Source organism: Nicotiana tomentosiformis, chromosome 12 (assembly GCF_000390325.3).
Source record: "Nicotiana tomentosiformis chromosome 12, ASM39032v3, whole genome shotgun sequence".
NCBI classification, from domain to species: domain Eukaryota; kingdom Viridiplantae; phylum Streptophyta; class Magnoliopsida; order Solanales; family Solanaceae; genus Nicotiana; species Nicotiana tomentosiformis.
Window position 1 is genome coordinate 21,522,424 of NC_090823.1, and position 17,268 is coordinate 21,539,691.

At 36.9% G+C, this 17,268-nt stretch overlaps 2 protein-coding genes across 2 annotated transcripts; both read left to right on the top strand.

Moving 5' to 3' along the window:
- Positions 1-209: 209 nt before the first annotated feature.
- On the top strand, positions 210-1,835 carry LOC104095807 (probable WRKY transcription factor 11). The gene is made up of 3 exons (XM_009602023.4): positions 210-882; positions 1,148-1,273; positions 1,391-1,835. The coding sequence occupies exons 1-3, from the start codon at positions 254-256 to the stop codon at positions 1,590-1,592; spliced, it is 957 nt and encodes a 318-aa protein (XP_009600318.1). The 5' UTR covers positions 210-253; the 3' UTR covers positions 1,593-1,835.
- A 2,081-nt stretch (positions 1,836-3,916) lies between these two features.
- On the top strand, positions 3,917-4,744 carry LOC104110221 (uncharacterized). The gene has a single exon (XM_009619674.1). The coding sequence runs from the start codon at positions 3,917-3,919 to the stop codon at positions 4,742-4,744; it is 828 nt and encodes a 275-aa protein (XP_009617969.1).
- Positions 4,745-17,268: the final 12,524 nt, after the last annotated feature.

Below are 17,268 nucleotides of genomic sequence, written 5' to 3' on the forward strand. Positions count from 1 at the left end.
CTCTTTAAAAAAAAGGTCCCACAATTTCCCACGTCGAATAAAGAATTAACGATAGTGGGTGCTGGAAATTGGCATGCTATTATTTTGTCTTTTCTTGATAAAATAAAATAAAAAGTTCTAAATCAATCTCAGCCGTTGGATCAAAACCTTTGACTCTTACCCAGTTATCCGGTAATCCTCTCTCCTTATATTACCCACTCTTCTTCTTTCTTCCTCTCATCATAAGAATTCAGAGCCTGAGAGATTTGCAAAAATGGCCATAGAGTTGTTGGGCTATTCGCAAATAAATGAGCAATTAGCTCTACAAGAAGCAGCTTCAGCCGGTTTAAATTCCATGGATCATTTAATCCGGTTCGTTTCACATCAACAGCAGAAAAACCAACCAGTTCAGCCCGATTGTAGACAACTCGCCGACTTCACTGTTTCGAATTTTAAGAAGGTTATTTCTATCTTGAACCGGACTGGTCATGCCCGGTTTAGACGCAGTCCGGTTCAGCTTTCTGATTCATGTACTGCTCTTTCCCTATCTACGTCTATTCCGGTCAAGGAAACTCCACCACAGCCGACACCTCCGACTCCGGCAGTTGAGCTGGTGGAACACAGTCAATTTCCGGCATTGAAGTTTGACTTTACAAAATCAAAGGTTGCGAAGGATACTTTGAGTTTATCGACGAACTCGTCGTCGTTCATGTCGTCGATTACCGGTGATTGTGAAGGAAGCGTATCAAACGGGAAGCAATTTTCGTCAGTAAGCTTGCCGCCGCGGCCACCTGTGTCATCCGGGAAGCCGCCACTCGCCGGAAAAAGGTGTCGCGATCACGATCTTTCCGATGAAATGTCCGGTAGGATCTCCGGCTCCGGCAATTGTCACTGCCAAAAGAGGTTAGTATTTTCCTTATGTACACACCCCGCGCATTTTAGCATCTCTGCATATCTGAAGAAATATTCAGATCTGCCTTTGACCAAAAAATCAGTCGTGACGCTGACGTTTCGAAAGGCGTGCCTGGCACTAGCTTCCGTATTTTTTGACGTAACTAGTGGAATATGTTAACGTACGCAGTATACGTAATAGCGTACACTAGCATTTACTAGTAGGACTAGTAATTTCTTTCATTAACTGATCAATGTTTTTAATAATTATAAACAGGAAATATCGTGTAAAGAAAGTGATTAGAGTGCCGGCGGTCAGTTCAAAAATCGCCGATATTCCAGCAGACGACTACTCGTGGAGAAAATACGGTCAAAAGCCAATCAAAGGCTCACCATACCCACGGTAATTTCCATGCACCATCAATTATTCCCGTCTGTTTAAGAAATTTAAGGAGTGCTTTTGTTTTCAACATTTTAGGAATTTGGTACTGAGATTAATTTTTGGTTTTTGAATTTTCAGGGGATATTATAGATGTAGCAGCGTAAGAGGATGTCCGGCAAGAAAGCATGTCGAGAGGGCAACCGATGATCCAAAAATGGTTATTGTGACTTACGACGGAGAGCATCGTCATGTAATTCAAGGCACGAGCGCCGACGCCGGAGCTGGAAGTTCCGGCGAGAGAATGATGGCGTTCGATTCAACGGAACAGAGAAAAGAATAAAAAGCTTGGGGTTAGGGATTTAGGGGTTCGTTTGTAATATTTAGGTAGTGGAAGGGGTTGAATTAACATTTGGAGAAGACTAAAGAGTAGAAAATAGAGATACTATGTTGTGGGGTTGGGTTTTGTATGTAAATTTGGGGAGATGGAGGGGCAGAAATGGGAAAAAAGGACTTTGGGGTTGTTAAAATTTTGACTACTTTTATTTTATTTAATACGACCATCGAGAAGGTTTACAATTTTCAAGTTTGACTATACTTTTATCGCTATTTGACAAAAAGAAAAGTATTCTTTATCTTTACTGTAATTTAATTATTGAGATTCGCGATGACCTGTCTTCTACTAAGACCTGCTCTTTTTTATAGTTTTGAGAACGAATAGTACTATAATATTGGAAAGTCAACAAGGTTCGGCAGTGAGTGGGGCTTGCTTTTTGTTTGGTTCTAAAACAATTACTATAGTATAAATTATTGTAGTTGTTTAATTCTTAAAAAGAATAAAGATTATTGTATTTGTTTTAAAAGCAAATATAAGTTCTTTTTAAATTTCACTTTATCATTATAGTGCACCAGTTGGGAACCGAAGCTTAAGAAGGTTTAAGTTGGAAATGCCTAAACCATCTATGATCTAACATGATTTTCTATCTTAAGTCTCAAGTTACTTCCAGGCAACAACAAATAATAGGACTATCTTCTTTTTTTAAAATAATCAGACGTACAAAAAATGGACATCCAATTAATGATAAAACGTGTGCCATTTTCAGACTTGAGAGTGGAGGTGGAATTGACATTTGAGAAGACCGTAGAGTAGAGAAACTATAGAGAGTCAATGAGGTGGTTGGGGTTGGGTTTTGTATGTAAATTTGGAAAGATTAGGGGCCAAAAACAGGAAAATGAAAAGGCTTTCGGTTGCTAAAATTTTGACTACGGGTTATGGGTAACAGATTTAGGTAGGTGTTTTTTTAATGTGGTTGGGTTTTTTCTCTTAGACGCGTTAAAATTAGGGATAAATATAGAACAGGAAAAGACTTGGATAGTCCCTTAAATATGCTTATAGGAATATTTTTGTTCTTTATCTGTCGCACTAAATATAAAATATTCCTTCAAATAGAGTTAAAAATAATGCAGTTAAAAATTCTGTTAGTGTCTCATTGCTCATTATTCTGCTTCATTCTCTGGCTCTCCTAATTTAGAAACTATGAGCTCTAGAAGAGTTGTAATCAAAGAATCAAAGTTCATGGAATCAAAGAATCGAAATTCGACCGAAGGAAAATCGAAGTTTGTTAAAGCGATGCATTATTTAATTTTTTTTTGCACTGCGTGTTTCTTGCAATATATTACCAATTCATGTGATTTGCTCTTAACCAAGTAATTGCAATTGAAGCTATCGTTCCTTACCAGTTTGTAGCTCTATGCTTTGAGCTTCTTCTTTTAAGAATTCAAAACTACTGCTTCATGACCCTATGGTAAAAAAGAGGTGGAAAATATAGTTTAGATAAAGCAAAAGTCAGTGAGAAAAGCACCTAAGAGAGACTTCAGTAGAGTCCCTGGCTCCAAGAAAAATTATTTATCAAAGCCATAGTACTACTTTACCATCATCCATGCATTAATGCTTTTGACTGACTAAATCAGTTTTCCTGCATATCTTTTTCATAGTAATACCTGTATAAGATAAACATATTGCACAGTTCATCTAGTCATAATTAACCTCTTTTATAGTTCTTATTGAGATTACCTAATTATGTAAAATGACTAGTTTGTTGTAAAGTGATTAGTTAGATGCAAAGTGGCTAGGCCAGACATTCAATTAATTAGATAGGATACTCTCTCTCTCTCTCTCTCTCTCTCTCTCTCTCTCTATATATATATATATATATATATATATATATATATATATATATATATATATATATATATATATCATTACATGTATCAATAATACGAGAGGGTCATTTCCCAGTTTCTCCTTCTCCTTCTTCTCGAACGTTCTCTCTCTCTTCGACCTCCATTGTTGTTCAAGCTAAGCTTGAGCCAACTTTACTTTGAGCAATTAACATGGTATCAGAGCTTGGTTGTTCCGATATATCATCTCTTGATTATCCATTTCTCATTTGTGTTCGTCGATTTTGATTTTTGCCCTAATTGACTGTCTGAGAAGGGACTTTTTCTCCCAAAGTGTGATACTCACACAATTAATCTCAATCACTCATGGTTGTTGATGATTTGAGCGATGTTTCTAACACAGAAGTAAACGTCAGAGTTCTAGAAAATTCCTGAATCGATCCAGGTGATCCCTTGTATCTGCACCCGTCGGATAATCCCGATGCTATGTTTGTTTCCATTCCCTTTAGTGGAGTTGGTTATCGTTCATGGAGGCGTAATGTGTTGCGAGGTCTGTCAGTGAAAAACAAGCTAGGGTTTATAAATGGCGAATGCAAGCGCCCGAATCCTCACTCACCCACACTCCGTCAATGGGAGCGATATGATGACATGGTGACTCCATGGATCCTTAATTCCCTGTCGAAGGAAATCACAGACAGTGTTGAATATGCAAATGATGCTATAGAGCTGTTGATTGAGCTAGAAGATCGGTATGAGCAGACAAATGGAGCTCGACTGTACCAAATCCAAAAGAAAATAAACGATACATCTCAGGGAACTCTCGATATTATAAATTACTATACCAAACTGAAGAAGCTCTGGGAAGAATTGAGCACCTTGAGTAAAAAGTCCCAATGCAGTTGCAATTGTACTTGTGGCGCGAAGGAAAAATTTCTACAAGGCCGAGCAGGACAGGCGACTAATATAATTCCTCATGGATTGAATGAAACCTACACTGTGATTCGAGGAAGCATCCTCATGATAAACCCATTACCAAACTTAGCTCAAGCTTTTTCTCTCCTAATACAAGATGAAAAGCAGAGGAAAATCAAACCAAACACTCAGCTGTTTATCGAATCAACTTCTATGAATGTTGCTAGTTCTAGGTCCAACACTTATAGGACCACCTATTCGGCCAACACCAGCAATTATGGGGGACAAGGAAGGGGAAGACCTATATTTAATTACTGCAATAAGCCAGGGCACACTAAAGATAGGTGTTCCAAGTTACATGGCTACCCTGAGAGTTCTGCATATCCTCGCAATCAAAACTAAAATCCAAACCAAAACTTCAACCAGAATCAAGGGTTTAATCGAAACCAGAATTACAACAAGGGAAAGAGAATAGTGGCCAATGTACATAAAAATCACGCCTATGATATGTTATCTAACATGGGAGATGAGCAAAATGATTTGAATGAAGACCAGAACATCGGCCTGTCAAAGGAGCAATATGGGCAAATTTTGAATCTGCTACAACACTTTCAAGCCGGGAATGGAGGAGAATGTAGGTGCCACTAATCCTATCAATGGAGCTGTGAACTTTGCAGGTATAATAGTCTGTACTTCTTCTATAGATTTTGGTAAATTGTCATGCCAATGTCTCAAAAATAAGACTGATTCCTGGATATTAGACTTAGGGGTTTCCAATCACATGACCTTCAATAAATCCCTATTAACCAACATTGTAACACTGCCTTATCCACTCCCAGTTGTCCTACCAAATGGATATAAAGTGAGAGTAACATAAATTGGTAGTGTAACACTTGTGTCTGATATCACTTTACATAAAGTAATATTTGTACCTTATTTCAAATACAATCTAATTTCCATTCATGGTCTGACCAGTCTTAACCCAAGAAGCATAGTAGCCTTCACTGACAATCTTTGTATTCTGCAGACCCCTTCAATGAAGAGGCCTCTAGAGATTGGTAAGGCTTGTGATGGGTTGTACCTTCTTTGCCCAAAATGTCTGAGAAACAAATACTCGGGTTCTGCTGTTAGCAACTCAGTTTCTTGCCTTGGCAATAAGACTCATTGCACACACAACTCACATTGTCACATTGATCCATATGTACATAGTTCATTGTCCACAAATAAGTGTGTATCTCATCCACCTGTAAATGATTCATGTTTAAATAATAAAAACCTTAGTCTGAGTTCTTGTGTATCACCTGATCATGATGTGAATGTTCTGTGGCATAATAGACTTGGGCATGCACCCTTTGTAAAAATGAGAGGGATTTTCTCTATCCCCATTTCCTTTCCTTAAAAGCAACCCTTTCTTTGTTTCATTTGTCCAATGGCCGGGAAGGGAAGACTACCATTTTCCCAGAAAATAAACTTTTCCACAAATATCTTTTAACTACTACACATAGACATATGGGGCCCCTATCATGTGAAAACACATGACAACTACAAGTACTTCCTTACACTGGTGGATGATTACAGTAGGTCCACTTGGACTAAGCTTCTCACCTGCAAAAGCAATGCCTTACATGTCATAAAAACATTTATTTCTATGGTTGAAACCTAGTTTAATACAAAAGTTAAAACAATCAGATCAGACAATGGCTTGGAGTTCACCAGTACAGAGGCAAGTATGTTTTTCCAATCCAAAGGCATTATTCACAAAAAGACCTACCCTTATACACCTCAACAGAATGGGATAATAGAAAGGAAACATAAATATCTCCTGGAAACTGCCAGGGCACTCCTATTCCAATCAAAATTACCTGTAAAATACTGGGGTGAGTGCATCTTATGTGCAACCTACATCATAAACAATTTACCTTCTTCCCACAGTTATCCTAAATCCCCATTTGAATTACTTCACAAGAGAAAACCAACATACTTTCACATGAGAAGTTTTGGATGTATGTGTTATCCTTATGTACCAAAAGTGCATAAAGACAAATTTGAACCTAGAACATCCCCACACATATTCATTGGTTATCCCTATGGTGTCAAAGGGCACAAGGTCTTAAGTTTTGCCACTAAGAAGATATCTGTTTCCAGAGATGTTGTCTTCATTGAGAATGTATTTCCTTTTGCTATATCACTTGAAAATACTTCATTTCCTTTTATTCTTAATTTTATTCCCTTCATTGATTATTTACAAAAAGGCAGTGAACATGTTTATGATAGTGATACTGGCACCAATATTGCACATGGCCAATCCCAACACCTTGAGTCCAACACTAGTTCACCCACTATGAATTCCTCTAGTCCTTTACCACAACCTGGAACACCACAATCTTCAAGCCACTCCTTATCACCAATAGCCTATCAACCTGTCAACACACCTGTTGCATTAAGGAAATCACAAAGACCATACATGACACCTGTATATTTACAAGACTACCTACACTCACTCCCTAAGCTAAAATCATCACCATTTGTTGCTCACAGCAACTCTGCTATAACTTTCTCTCTTAATGCCCTATTCCCTAACAATCATCATATAACCTCTGATGCTTTAAATTCTGAGAGTCAAAGTCTTGTGAGAGACATCTGCACTAACAGTGAAACCTCATCATATGAGGAGGCAACTATAAATCCTGCTTGGCAAACAGCTATGAACCAAGAGTTTGAGGCATTACATGCCAACCATACTTGGGACTTGGTTCCCTTACCTGTTGGAAATAAAGCCATAGGATGTAAGTGGATGTATAAAATAAAATATAAAGCAGATGGTAGTGTAGAAAGACTCAAAGCTAGATTGGTTGTAAATGGATATACCCAACAAGCTAGAATTGACTACACAGAAACATTCTCTCATGTAGTTAAGATGACAATTATGAGGTCCCTAATAGCCATTGCTGTCAAGAAAGGGTGGTACATATCCCAATTGAATGTAAATAATACATTCCTACATGGGGATCTAAATGAAGAAGCGTACATGGAAGTCTCACAGGGCCTAGCAGTAGATAACTCAGAATTAGTTTGCAATCTCAACAAATGTCTTTATGGCCCGAAACAGGCAAGCAAGCAGTGGTGTACCAAACTAACTGAGGCTTTATGTTCAATGGGTTATGCACAATCAGTGTATGACTATTCTTTATTTTACAAGAAAACTAAGCACTCATCTGTTTATATAGCAGTGTATGTAGATGACATTGTAGTTACAGGAAATGACACTGTAGAGATTAAAGATTTAAAAGCATTCTTGAACAACAACTTCAAAATAAAGGATCTGGGGAGGCTACACTACTTCTTGGGACTGGAGGTTCTTTACAAAGATGATGGTGTAATAATATCTCAAAGAAAGTTCACTCTTGACCTGTTGAAGGAATTCCAGTGCATGGATCACAACAACTTCAAATCTCCACTGGACCCCACTGTGAAGCTTAAAGCTAAGGAATGAGAAACATTAACAGACCTCACTTACTATAGAAAATTGGTAGAGAAGTTCAATTTCCTCACCAACACCAAACTAGATATAGCTTACAGTGTGCAACACTTGAGCCAATTCATGGATGACCCCAGAGAACCTCATCTAAAAGCAGCCTTTCATCTACTCAGATACTTAAAGAGGGATCCCACCTTGGGCATATTCTTGTCTAAGGATCAAGATTATACAATCAAAGCCTATTGTGACTCAGATTGGGCAGCATGCCCAGATTCCAAAATATCTGTAAGTGGTTACTTTGTGTTGATGGGCAGTAGTCCAGTTAGTTGGAAGTCCAAGAAGCAGGACACTATCTCTTTGTCTTCTGCAGAAGCAGAATACAGAGCCTTAAGGAAGGTAGTAGGAGAACTGGCGTGGCTCAGTAGATTGTTTGAAGAACTCACAACAACTTTTCCCAAGCCCATTGCAGTGTTTTGTGACAGTCAGTCTGCCATGCACATAACCAGAAACCCTGTATTCCATGAGAGAACAAAGCATATAGAAGTTGACTGCCACTTTATGAGAAGCAAGTTACAGGAGGGGTTGATTTCACTACATCATGTGGGGACTACAGACCAGCTTGCAGATGTTATAACAAAGGCTCTGACAGGAGTCAAGCATTCAGCAGCTTTGCACAAGTTGGCAGTATTTTCCACACCACCAACTTGAGGGGGGTATTGAGATTACCTAATTATGTAAAGTGGCTAGTTAGTTGTAAAGTGGTTAGTTAGATGCAAAGTGGCTAGGCCGAACATTCAATAAATTAGATAGGATACTATATATATATATATATATATATATATATATATATATATATATATATATATAATATTCATTACAGGTATCAACAATACGAGAGGTTTATTTCCCATTTTCTCCTTCTCCTTCTTCTCGAATGTTCTCTCTCTTCGACCTCTATTGCTGTTCAAGCTAAGCTTGATCCAGCTTTACTTTGAGAAATTAACAGTTCTTATCCATAAAAGTAGCTGTTGAAGTAATGAAGTCGCCAAAAAATCATTTTGTACTAATTTTGTGTATCTAATGAACCCAGTTTGAGAAACTATACTTTAACTCCATACATGTATATTCAATGGTTAATTCTATTATTTTCTTCTAAGAATATAGATATCAGAAAAATCCTGGTGAGGAACATTGGAAGGTAGTAAAGACCATTCTTAAGTACTTAAAAAGGACTAAAGACCAATTTCTCATATATGGAGATTCTGAGTTGAAACTTGAAGGTTATGCTGATGCAAGTTTCTCTTCAGATAAAGATGATAGCAAATCTATTTCTGGTTATGTATTCACCTTAAATGGTGGTGCAGTGAGTTGAAAAAGTTCCAAATAAGCTACAGCAGCTGATTCAGTGACTGAAGCAGAATATATAGCAGCTAGTGAAGCTATTAAGGAAGTTGTATGGATGAAAAAGTTCTTAACTGAACTTGGTGTGGTTCCTTCAATAGAAGGTGCAGTTCCATTGTTGTGTGACAACACTGGAGCCATTGCTCAAGCAAAAGAACCAAGATCACACCAAAAATTCAAACATATTCTGCGAAGGTATCACTTGATAAGAGAGATCATTGAACGTGAAGACGTCGAGATTCAAAAGGTTGATGGAAAGGAAAATGTTGCAGACCCATTCACTAAAGCTCTTGGCGCAAAGGAGTTTGACAAGCACAAGTGGAAAATGGGAAAGAAGTACAAGAGCGATTGGCTCTAGTGCAAGTGGGAGATTGTTAGGGATATAATAGATATGCCCTAGATCCATTCTCATATTTGATGATTTGAACATATTTTTGTGAACGTTATTTGATATAAAATATATGGCATTTGATATTCTTTTATTATAGTTATTATTAATTACTTTATTAATTTAATAAGGTCCTTGATTAAATGTTGAGACTTGTCATCGTGATAGAGATCTTGATAATGAGAGTATAGCCTCTTACAACTTAATCTAAATTTGTTCTTGATCGTAGGATTATTAATTTGGACATTAGTAATCCGGCTAGATTAATATTTATGTGATCGTCTTTATAGGATGAAGATTAGTTGATCTCATTAACTAAATCACATAAATAGATTATGCATATAGAGATATGATCATTGAACCGACTCATTGAATAATTTCTAATGGTTAGAATTACCATAAACTGTCAATAGGATATTCTCTTGAAGAATGTGATGTAAGAATTTTCTATGACCTGAGATCGTCATAGTAATTGGCAAGTTATTTGTTGTGCTTTGATGCTAGACACCTATGGCCCTAGGGCGATAGTTGAAAGGATATTGGGTACGATTGAATACTTGTAGAATTAGTGATTGATCAAGATGGAATATGTCAACTCTTGGTAATGAGTTTAAGCTCCATGTTGTCATGAATTATAAACGACCAAATTAAGACCTTGGCCAGGGCAATTGAATGAGAGAAGAAAAGAGTTTCTTAGGTCATTCAATGGTCGATTATATTTGACATGAACACATAGTTGGTCGCCTATTAGGATTTGACAGTTAAACCATATCATAGGGTGACTCAGAGCTATAAGGACAGAAGAAATTACTATATTCTTCTTCTACTGGTTCTTGAGAGTAAATTGTATACTTCATTCTACCCGGTCGTTAAGGAGTGTTGCTAGACGTCACCCTTGATTAGTATATTGATACGATTAATTTACTACCAGCTTAGTATTGAACCTATGTGGTCGCACACTAACGAGTATTCTGATCTTTGCTAAAGGATTAATTACTTTATCATTTGATAATTAAATTAAAGAATTTAATTAGTCAAATAAATTTAGCTATTAATTCAAATAAAATATTATTATATTCTTTTCTAGCACAGAGGATATAATTAATATTGTGAACAAATTGGAGTTTTCTATTTGGAATAGAAAATTAAACTATATCTCTTGGATGGAATATATATGTAATATATATAGTTGGTACTCATAAATATCGTGTATTTATATATATATATATATATATATATATATATATATATATATATATATGATATGTATACAAATATTAATAAAAGAATTATAAGTTGAATCCAATTTTGAATTGGATCAACTGGAAAGTCCATAAGGATTCACGTCTGCGACCTCAATTCCATTTAGAATGGATTCATAATTCTCTTTATATGGAAGTATTGTACTCCATATGGCATTAGACTTGCGCGTGAAGTCATTGCCTTAATTAACCTGTTCCTACCCTATTTGGAAAGGTTAGTAACTAAGGTATATGTCAGTATATATATACATGAAGGTTTCACGTAGCAAAAAATAAGAGAAAACAAAAGAAAAGGTCACAAAATAAGAGATACGTTGCTGACAAGAAAATTGTCTTCTTGTCTTGCTGCTACTACGCTGAAAGTTTTTGAGAAAATTCTCGGCATAGTATTTTTGTTCAATTTGTTCGCGGTTCCATTGATCAAAGAGTTGATAGCAAGGGTCGGTCTCGGTGCGGATACGTATAAAGTCTTCGCACTATCGAAGAAATTTTGAAACGAGACTCTCTTCACCAGGTACGTCTTAGATCCGATCTTTGACATGTAAATAAATTTTAAACACGAAAAGATCTACCTTGGATTGTTATTATCTTGCGCTGCATGTTACGAACATCTATATGCAATCCTTCGTATTAATATACCTATGTACAAAGCCAGCTTCAAAATTTAACGACAGTGAGTGCATTTTTTTCTAATGTTTATGTACACAGAGATTGAGAAACAGTAGAAAAGTGAAAACTCTGCACTAACAGTGTGTGTGTGTGAAGCTTCATGCATTCATTAATAAAGTAAAGAACTTTCTTGATGTTTATAACAAAAACATTCAAATGTGTGTTCCTGCACCTTGAAAAGGGTGTTTGATTCAGTAATTTTTTTATCTTTTCTGGTTACTAAGTTGGTGACTAATCTTGCACTGGAAGCATTGGATCCAAAGGTGCAGTTTTGAGTTTACTCTCTGTGTCTGTGTGTGTGAAACTTTATGCAATTTATAAGTAACAAAACTTTCTTGATGTGTATATCAATACATTCAATTTTACTGTGTGTGAAATGCATTATGTAATCATTAAAATATTTAAAATCTCTCTTGATGTGTATGCCAATACATTCAAATTTTCATCTAGTGGATGTTTCTAAATTAAGAAAAGGGTGTTTGATTCTGTGGATTTAAAATCTCTGTGTTTTACAATTCTTGAATTTGAAAGCAGGGGATTTCAAAAGGTGCAATTTTAGGCAATGATGAAATGGCCAAGTCTTTGAGCAGAAGGTCTATGATCAGAAGCAAGAGATTGAGTAGTTTTGGATCAGGAAGTGGAAGAAGTTGGGCAACTTCAGCTAATGTTAGGGAAAGAAGCGGTCTGCCTTTGGGTTCATATTTCCAACTATGAACTGGAAAACGTTTCTGTAACATAGAAGATATGTATAGCCTAATGATTGTTGTCCTTTTGAATTGCCATTGATCCTATTAATTGCTTAATTGTTAATTGGATAAAGGGCAATTAATAGTAAGTTGATTGGTAAAATTAAGTTGATAAATGATTCTCCATCACCATATGCTTGCAATTACTTATTCTGTTCAGCTTCTAAAAGAACAATAGCAGCAAAACAACCAGAAACAGCAGCAAAAAGTCTTCAACAGTTTCATCGATTACATATTTTGTTCAGCTTCCAAAAAGAACAATAGTAACAATAGTGACTTGAACATTATCCCAAAACAACATTAAAGTAATTGGAACAACATCCCATCTTTACTTCTCCTGTTCTACTTCTCCTCTTCTAACCTAAAAAAATAGAGAAATATTCTTTAATTTGTAACTTCTAATGGAAAGGCGACTCAAAATAAAAAGATTCAAATATTGTACCAGCAACTTTTCAAGATGTGATGATGTAGCTGATGGCCAAAAGACTGGTTCATTTACATCAGATTCTCTCTCCACATAGTTAAACTTGCAAGTTCTCTTGTTGTGACTAGGCTTACGACAAATGCTACATTCAATAGATGTTTGCTTCCTTTTCATCCTTGTTCTGCTCGCTCCATCTTCACCAAATTCCTTTCTCAATTTTTGCTTTCTTCCTCTCTTTTGTTTCACATTCTTTGGAGGCAAATGAGGAAACTTACTAGATTTAGGCCACAATTGTGATCCATTAATTGGAAGAATAACATGTTCATAAATTCTTCTATATGTTTCCACTATGTAGCAGTCATCAACGTAGTTAATTACCTCATCATTTTTAGCCCAAATTATCGAAATGGCATGCTTGCAAGGATATCCGGTTATAGTCCACTTCCTACAACTACATGTTCTGTTATGTAGGTCCACTGCCCATTTATCATCCATGCTCTCTCCAAGGATTTCATAATTCCACTTCTTTGATTTTTGAAGAATAAACGCTGCTCCTGCAAACTCATTTTTGTGTAAAATATCCTTGATCCTAGGGCAACATCACCCAAATTCTATTTTTCTCCTTTATCCCTGTTAGCTAATATTCGAGCCATCAATATATATCTTAATTTCTCTAACAATGTTATAATGGGCATGTCTCGGGCCTCAAGTATCATGCTATTAAAGGATTCACACATGTTATTCAACAAGATATCACACATATCATTTAGATTGAAGTGAGATCAAGACCATTCACTTGGTAACGTCATTTAATCAAGAAACAACATCTGCATCTAAATTTAAAAGGTCAGACATGCGATCATGAAAGAACTTCACCATCGTAGCCTTTGCAGCAGCACAAAGTGCATTCCTTAAGGAGAAACCACTAAAGTCAGCCCTCCTGAAATTGCTATAGAGGTGTCTCACGCAGAATCTATGGCTGACGAATGGAAACACATCGTTAAATGCTTCAAGAAGACCTTCAATAAAAAAAACCATATTTTGTAAGAGATTCAAACTAAAATATTGAAGCAAGCAAAAATTGAATATAAAAGCAACACAAATCCAACAAACTGAATATAAGTGCTTCAAGAAGACATTTTTGCTTATCTGACATGAAAGTCCAACCACCATGATCACCAATCTCCAAATCAATAGACAAGTAGTTCAAAAACCATGACTATGTATCCCCTGTTTCCATTTTAACAATTGCATATGCGATTGAAAATATGTTACTATTAGCATCAAGTCTAACTGCCGTTAACAATTGAGTTTCATATATCGAGCCCTTTAACCAACAACCGTCTACACCAACTATCTTTCTACAACCGACCTTGAAGCCTCCCTTACAAGCACCAAAGCAAAAATAAATTCTCTGAAACAAATGTGGCTTGTTTGCCATTTCATTTTCTGTTAATTTCATATGAATCGAACTACCTGGATTTGTCCTTTCAAGCTCATCGGTGTAGTCCCACAACATAGCAAATTGATCTTTAGTATCACCATCAAGCAATGCAATGTCCTTTCTTTTAGCCTTTCTAGCTTGAGGTAAACTAACATGAGCTTTAAGGTACCGACTAGCTGTATCTCTTAATTTAGAAACTTTCAAATCCCTGTGTGAACTGATGGTATCCGAATATCTCCTCGCAATAAAAGAAGATATAATCTTCTTATTACGGTGATGCCAATTTTTACAACTATGTTCAGGATTGTAAGTTTTTATTTGAAATCCCTTATCCCATTGCATTCTTGATGCAATAATTTCCCACTCACAAGTCGGGTGTATGCACTTACCTCTTATTCTTATCTTATCATTTTTGCGCCACTTGATATACTTTTCAACTCTTATTTCATGAGTTTCCACAACATATTTAAACTCTTTTTTTTTCAAATGTATATTCAAGAGCAAGTATGTCACGACCCAAAATCTCATCTCAGGCGTCGTGATGACACTTAGTCTCTAAAACTAGGTAAGCCGATTACAATAACAATTCAAGCTTTTTTTTTTTTGATAATCTAATACAAGTGTCAAAACTAACAGCGGAAATATTCAAATAACCTTCCAAGACTGGTAATACTAAGTCACGAACTCTAAATGAATATATGCAATGATCTCAAGGATCGAATATAAAATACTATTCGAATAAGAGATGACAGTAAAATAAAAATAAAAAGACTCCAAGGGACTGCGATGGCCAAGCAACTCTACCTTGAATCCTTGTGATCAACACACTAACTCTGTCTCAGTCTGATATCTCCAATACCTGGCTCTGCACAAAAATATGCAAAAGTATAATATGAGTACACCACGATCGGTACCCAGTAAGTATCAAGACTAACCTCGGTGGAGTAGTGACGAGGTATAGTCAAGACACTCACTAGTCAAATAACTTGTGTAGTATAGCAATATATGATAATAATTGAAGACAAATGGAAATGATAGCAACAAGAGTCAATCAATGATATAAACAACAAAGCAACCAGAACGCCATAATTAATGCTCAAACGAATAAGGAACACAAGTACAACCAATTATTCAAATCCTTCAAATATACGCCTTTCAAATGTAAGTCCTTCAAATATTAATCTTTCACATATAAGTTTTTCAAATAAAATCTTTCGAATATACTTCCTTCAAATATCCTTCGAGTATAATTCTTTCAAATAAAAGTTACTCTGTGACACCTCATTTCATAATCATAAAAATACGGGTCTCAACCCATTTTCATATTTTCATGGCACCTCGTGCCCATATATCTATTACAACCGCATGGACAACTCACTGTCACGACCCAAACTTCCTCCGTATAACATCGTGACGGCACCTAGTCTCTACGACTAGGTAAGTCTAACAAATTGCAGAAATATAACAAAAACGAAAGTAAAATTTGGCAATTAACAACAGTGGATAACTGAATAATTAGTAACAATGTCACTAGGCATGTACAATAACCAGTACTCTATAATACACAGTCTTTCCAAAATTCGAAACATCGTAAGTCACAAGCTACAGAAGGAAACTAGTATCTCTATACACCAGAGTTTAACAAAAGAAGTACGGAAGGTATATGTCATAGGAGAGAATAGAGGGGGATTCCGAGGTCTGCGGACGCGACAGATGTACCTTGAAGTCTTCGTACAACAGCAAGCACTCTCAGCTAATAGCGGGGCTGATAAGTAGTACCTGGATCTGCACACAAAAATATGTGCAGAATAGTAGCATGAGTACACCATAACGGTACCCAGTAAGTACCAAGCCTAACCTCGGTCGAGTAGTACGAGGTCAGGTCAGGCCCATTTGTATATAATAAATAAAGTAGGAGAATGTACAATATAATAAGAGACTAGAATTTAAACAAAGAGAACATAGCAAAGTAGCAATGCAGAACACACAGGGGTAAACAGCAGGGGATCTCCCGAGATACCATTTTGTAGTCCCAAAATAAATATACAGGGAGAACTCCCAAGGAACCGCCTCGTAGTCTCAAAAGTAAATGTGCAGGGAGAACTCCCGAGGAACCGCCTCGTAGTCTCAAAAGTAAATATACAGGGAGAACTCTCGAGGAACCACCTCGTAGTCTCAAAAGTAATCACACAGCTCAACCGATAAATACCATAGTTAACAGCAAGAATTTTACAGTTAAGGCTGATAAAGAACAAGGAAAAATAGGAAATCAACTAGGCATTCTTCACAGAGTTCAAATAAGCAGTTAAAGTACATAGACATGCGATATTAGACTAAATAGGATAACTACGCATATTGGGATAACTCAATTAAGAATGAAAAATAGACTAATACTTATTTAAACGGTATAACTCAAATTAAAGGAAACAAATCGCTACTCAGTAAAATAAATCGGATTTTTCAACAAATATCATGTGTACGTACTCGTCACCTCACGTACACGACGCTCATATATCACAACAGTACCAAATCCTAAGGGGATCTCCCTCACACAAGGTTAGGTAAGACACTTACCCCGAACCAAGCTCAATCAATCGGTAACAATGCCTTTTCCACGAATATCCGACTCCGAATGGCCCAAATCCCAACAATCTCCTTGAAGAAATCTCGAAAAAATTGCCTCACACCGAGCTCTTAAACTCCTAAAATCGATATGGGTAATCAACCCTCGAATTCCTCTTTTCTGCCTAGTTAACTCGCTTCTGCGAGCCTTCAACCGCACCTGCGGTACCGCACCTGCGGGAAATCCATCGTAAGTGCGAAAATCACTAAAGGGGGCTGGGACCGCATCTGCGGCAAAGGGGCCGCACCTGCGTGTGCACGCATGCGGAGCACTGTATGCTTCTGCGGAAATTCCCTCGCACCTGCGATCCCTCGCCACGCCTCCAATTTTTGCTTCTGCGCTTTTTGAGTTACACGTGCGATCCCGCACTTGCGGTCTCCCCACCGCAGATGCGAAAACACGAGATGCCTAAAGACTTCAGCAACAACACCAATCCAACTTTTGATCCATTAAGCACCCGAAACTCACCCGAGGCCCCCAGGACCTCAACC